We start from the raw sequence: 5,650 nt of genomic DNA, 5'->3' as shown, positions 1-5,650 counted from the left end.
CCCAACCCAACCCAACCCAATGGACTCCATGGTTCCGAGACCTTTAAGATCCCTTCCAACCCAACCCAACCTGTTCCATGGTTCTGTGGCCTTTAAGATCCCTTCCAACCCAACCCATTCCATTACTCTATGGTTCTATGGCCTTTAAGATCCCTTCCAACCCAACCCAACCCAACCCAACCTGACCCCCTTCCAACCCAACCCAACCTGCCCCATGGTTCTGTGGCCTTTAAGATCCAGCCCAACATTCCTCCCATCTCTCCCTCTGCACCTTTAGGTGCCACAAAACCTTTTTCTCTGCTAAACCATCACATTACTGTGTTACTATGGGTTCTATGGGGCAAAAGAACAGGGGAAAAACCAGCTGTTTTGGGAAGGGGGACGTACGAGATAGAGAGGGGTTGGCCATCCAACCATTCCCATTCGCCTTCTCGGTTCATGTCATTCAGGCCAAGCCAAAAGGCCCGGATCTCCATGATGTGATTGGCCAGAAATTTCTGCAAAATAAGAGAAAATGAGCCAAAATAAGCAAAAATAAGGTTAGGAAATGGGGGAGCCCCATCCTTTGTGGGGTAACCATGAGGTGGGAGGGGAAATAATGGCGATAAATGGATTGAAATTGAGGACTGATGGAGGGAGAAGCTTTTTCTACCCTATTTAATGCTTGCAAAGCTGAGATGGTGAAACCAAAGTAGCCAAAGTGGGATGGAGGTGGTTTAAATTGGGTTGAAAAACACAAAGTTGGGGTTGGGATTCCCCAAAGGAACTCCAAAACTTCATTGGATCCCAATGAAATTCCTATCTCTATTTCAAGGATAGATCGGCCCGTTTTGGTTCAATCCCATCAAAAACCTCAAGTCTGGGGGCTGTGGATGATTCGAGTAGGTAACACTGGAGCCTGACGCCCTTTTAAATGAGTTCCAATGGGGTTTTTGGGGTCTTTTGGGGTTGTTTTATGGGGGGATCGTACAACTTACATTCTCCATCTCGCTGTTGACGATGGCCAATTGAGCACCCAACATGGAACAAGCAGCTCGAGCTTCGACCCACGTCTTCCCCTCGGTGGAGAAATAATAGCAGGTCTTAGCGAACTGCTGCCAACCCACAGGGCAGCTGGTGCAGAACATCTCTATGGGGGAAAACAAGGGGAAAATGGTAAAAAAAAAAGAGGAAATAAGGGGTATTTTAGGAGGGGATGCAGCTCCCATTATCACCTGTGAGGTTCCGGGTCTCCTCTATGGTGGTGCTAAGCAAAGTGGAGATGCGGTTCTGCTCTTGCTTCAGCTCTTCCAGCTGCTTCAATGCAGGTTGCAAAGCTTCCCTTCCTTCTATAGAACCAAACAGACCAAAAACAGCCATTTTTGGGGCCACAGTGGACATACTTCATCTCCCTTCCTCTTCTCTTTGGCAGCTCCAAACTGCAGCCAACAAAGGAGCTTTTAGTTGTGTTCCTCAATCAAAGCACTATAAGAAAAGGCTCTTTTTTCCCTTTCCACCCCATTGATATCCAACACAATGAGGCTCCAAACCCATTAAGACCATCCCAACCCCATTAATATAAGCCAGGCTCTCACCCAGGGCTTGGATCCGATCCTTCATCTCCATCCCACACTCAGCTCTGCACTGCTCCATCTTTTGCTGCACCTCCTCTACTTCTCTTGACACTGTAAAGAGGAAATCTTACCTTCTGCCCCTCATTTACATTGCTTAATTAACCCTTAATTACTCCATTATCCCAATCCCACCTTCCTATTTCCATACCATTTAGAAGGTGGCTGTGAATCACCCGGAGCTCGGCTGAGAGCTGCGTATCTAATAGGGAAATAAGAGGAGAAAACTCAAAGCAAACGCATTTGTGGCCATCTCCAACCCCACAGGAAGCATTTTGGGGTGGATTTTAAGGGAAAAAAGCCCATTTTTCATACCGAGGCCCTGCTGGACCTTGGAGAGGTTGTGCCAGGCTGTGCTGTGGCTCTGCTTGTCTTGCAGTCGCGCTCGTTCCAGTTCTTCTTGCATTGCAGATACTGGGGAGAGGAGTTTGACTTCAATCCACATCCAGCCCATCCTTCTGGGCTCTTTGAAGACCCCCTTCCAACCCAATCCATCCCAGGACTCCATGGTTCCATGGCCTTTAAGATCCCTTCCAACCCAACCCAACCCACTCCATGGTTCCATGGACTTTAAGATCCCTTCCAGCCCAACCCAACCTATTTCCATGGCTCTGTGGCCTTTAAGATTCATCCAAACCCATCTCAGGACTCAATGGTTCTACAGCCTTTAAGATCCCTTCCAACCCATTATTTGATTCCATGCTTCTACATTTACGGTCCCTTCCAACCAAAACCACTGGAGGATTCCACAATGTTCCTATTCTAACCCAAATCGCTCTATGATTCTATGATCTTTAAGGACCTTTCCAACCCATTCAATCATCCCATGGTTCTATGACCTGTAAGGTTCCTTCCAACCCAACCCATCCTTCTGTTCTCTGACCTTTAAGGACCTCTCCAACCCAACCCATTCTATCATCCCATGGTTCTATGATCTTTAAGGACCTCTCCAACCCAACCCANCTTTAAGGACCTCTCCAACCCAACCCATTCTATCATCCCATGGTTCTATGATCTTTAAGGACCTCTCCAACCCAACCCACTCTATCATTCCAGGGTTCTATGACCTTTAAGGACCTCCCCAACCCAACCCACTCTATCATTCCAGGGTTCTATGACCTGTAAGGAACTTTCCAACCCATCCCATCCTCTGTTCTGTGACCTTTAAGGACCCGTGAGCACAGCACCATCCTCACCTCTTCTGCTGTTGGCAATGCTAAGAGCCATGAGGAAGACAAAGCTGAGGGCCAGCAGCAGGGCCAGCAGTGCAATAGGTCTTTGTGGGGGCGAGGGCAGGAACGACAGCACTGCTAAGGACATAAAAGGGGGAAAAAAAGAGTAAAACAGCCCCAAAAAATCCCCTCCACCTTTAGGACAACAGCACAGTGTGGTCAGACCCCATCAACGCCCCCCCAATAAGCTCCAATGCCAAATTCCCCCCTCTCAACCTATTTCCTTTTGATCACAACCTGATAGAGAAAACAAGAGTCCAAACGTAGCCTCGATTTTGCCTTAAAGATCCCCATTAAGAGCTGGAAGACCCCAGTTCTATCGAGTTTGGGTTGCTTGTACCTCTATAGGGTGCTTTCCTTGGGGGCTGGTCCTCCAGCAGCATGTCCTTGTTGAGCTCCCAGTTCTCATCAGCCCCAACGTTCTGGGCCATCTCTGATCCTTCTTTAACCCCCCACCCCATAAAAAAAAAAACAACCTCTCCCATTTTATTTATGGGGTTGGGAAAACACGTCAACTCTTCCGGGGTTGGTTGGTTTAAGGGGGAAGGAAGGGCGGTTAAAGGGGGGGGGGGGGGAAGTGAATGTTCTTTCAGCATTTTTTTTTCCAAAAAAAAAAAAAAAAAAAAACCCCCCCCCCCCCCCCCAAAGCAGCCCACAACAAGGAGAACAATAAGCAACCACATAAAGAAACAACGACATTAAGTGCAAGCTCAGCAACTTTGATGGCAGCTGACTCGCTCGTGGGCACGTGATCCGGCCCTTCCTCGGCTGAGTGATGGGAGAGAGAGCTAAAATAGCTAAAACGCCTGAAAAATGCTTAAAAAACACTTAGAACATGCCTAAAACACGCCTAAAACACACCTAAAACATGTCTGAAACACACCTAAAACATGCCTAAAACATGTCTAAAACACGCCTAAAACACACCTAAAACNCACCTAAAACATGTCTGAAACACACCTAAAACATGCCTAAAACATGTCTAAAACACGCCTAAAACACACCTAAAACATGTCTGAAACACACCTAAGACACACCTAAAACATGTCTAAAATACGCCTAAAACACACCTAAGATATGTCTAAAACACGCCTAAAACAAGTGTAAAAAACAACTAAAACATGTCTAAAACATGCCTAAAACATGCCTAAAACACGCCTAAACAGGCCTGAAATACAGCTAAAAACATGCCTAAAACAAACACCTAAAACACATCGAAAACACACCTGAAACACACCTGAAAACATGCCTAAAACACACTTAAACATGTCTAAAACACCTAAAACACGCCTAAAACATGCCTAAAAACACGCTTAAAACATGCCTAATCCACCCCTAAAACATGCCTAAGACACACCTGAGACACGCCTAAAAACCACATAAAACATGCCTAAAACACGCCTAAAATATGCCTATAACATGCCTACAACACACCTAAAAACCACCTAAAACACGCCTAAAGCACGCCTAAAAAAACACCTAAAGCACTCCTGAAACGCATCAAGAACATGCTTAAAACACGCCTAAAAACCACCTAAAACATGCTGAAAACTTGCCTAAAACACGCTTAAAAAACACACTTAAAACACACCTAAATACCACCTAAAACACACGTAAAAACACATCTAAAACCCACCTAAACCACCCCTAAAACACGCCTAAAACATGGTTAAAAACACATATATTACATGCCTATAACATGCCTAAAACATGCCTAAAAACCACCTAATACATGCCTAAAACACGGCTCAAAACATATCTATTACATGCCTATAACATGCTTAAAACATGCCTAAAACACGCCTTAAAAACACCTAAAACATGCTGAAAACTTGCCTAAAATCTGCCTAAAACACGCTTAAAAAACACACTTAAAACACACCTAAATACCACCTAAAACACACGTAAAAACACATCTAAAACCCGCCTAAACCACCCCTAAAACATGCCTAAAACNCACATCTAAAACCCGCCTAAACCACCCCTAAAACATGCCTAAAACACGCCTTAAAAACACACTTAAAACACACCTAAATACCACCTAAAACACACATAAAAACACATCTAAAACCTGCCTAAACCACCCCTAAAACATGCCTAAGACATGCCTAAGACACACCTAAAACACAGCTAAAAACACATATATTACATGCCTATAACATGCTTAAAACATGCCTAAAAACCACCTAATACATGCCTAAAACACGGCTCAAAATATATCTATTACATGCCTATAACATGCTTAAAACATGCCTAAAACACGCCTAAAAAACACACTTAAAACACACCTAAATACCACCTAAAACACATGTAAAAACACATCTAAAACACGCCTAAACCACCCCTAAAACACGCCTAAGAGATGCCTAAAACACAGCTAAAAACACATATATTACATGCCTATAACATGCTTAAAACATGCCTATAACATGCCTAAAACCCACCTAAAACAGCTCTACCCGAAATCCCCTTTTTTAGCCCCAAATTCAGCCCCATTTTCCAGCACAAGGAGTCATCGGTTACAAGGAAACACAAGCAAAAGGTTGAAGGGCCTTCAACTCCAACCCAACTTCCTCTTTTTTGCCCAATTTCCCCTTTTTTCCACCCAAAAACCCCATTGGGGAAGTGAATTTGGAGCCCAAAGTTGCCCATTTTCTGCTGTTCTCCTGTATTTTTCTTCTTAGAACCGGAGATTTCGGAGCAGAAAAGAAACGAAACCAGAACTGAATGCGGGGAGAGGAGGAAAAAAGGCCATTTCCCACCCAAAAAACGTCACCCTATAAACCCTCTTTAGGGCTTTTAAGTATC

The 5,650-nt window shown here is 44.6% G+C and overlaps 1 protein-coding gene across 1 annotated transcript in view; it reads right to left on the bottom strand.

The window, feature by feature from the left end:
• The window catches only part of LOC107307536 (CD209 antigen-like protein C), a 9,947-nt gene that overhangs the window by 2,165 nt on the left and 2,132 nt on the right, over nucleotides 1-5,650 (bottom strand). Inside the window, exons 2-8 of the mRNA XM_032441840.1 lie at nucleotides 2,807-2,920; nucleotides 1,926-2,024; nucleotides 1,762-1,812; nucleotides 1,575-1,664; nucleotides 1,215-1,328; nucleotides 978-1,129; nucleotides 388-497 (exon numbers count right to left, since the gene is read on the bottom strand). Coding sequence (XP_032297731.1) covers nucleotides 388-497; nucleotides 978-1,129; nucleotides 1,215-1,328; nucleotides 1,575-1,664; nucleotides 1,762-1,812; nucleotides 1,926-2,024; nucleotides 2,807-2,837 — 647 coding nt within the window. The 5' untranslated portion in view covers nucleotides 2,838-2,920. The remainder of the gene's footprint in view (nucleotides 1-387; nucleotides 498-977; nucleotides 1,130-1,214; nucleotides 1,329-1,574; nucleotides 1,665-1,761; nucleotides 1,813-1,925; nucleotides 2,025-2,806; nucleotides 2,921-5,650) is intronic.

This window comes from Coturnix japonica, unplaced genomic scaffold (assembly GCF_001577835.2).
Source record: "Coturnix japonica isolate 7356 unplaced genomic scaffold, Coturnix japonica 2.1 chrUnrandom657, whole genome shotgun sequence".
In the NCBI taxonomy this organism is placed as follows: Eukaryota; Metazoa; Chordata; class Aves; order Galliformes; family Phasianidae; genus Coturnix; species Coturnix japonica.
The sequence above is the reverse complement of the archived record's forward strand: the minus strand, read 5'-3'. Positions and strand labels throughout refer to the sequence as shown.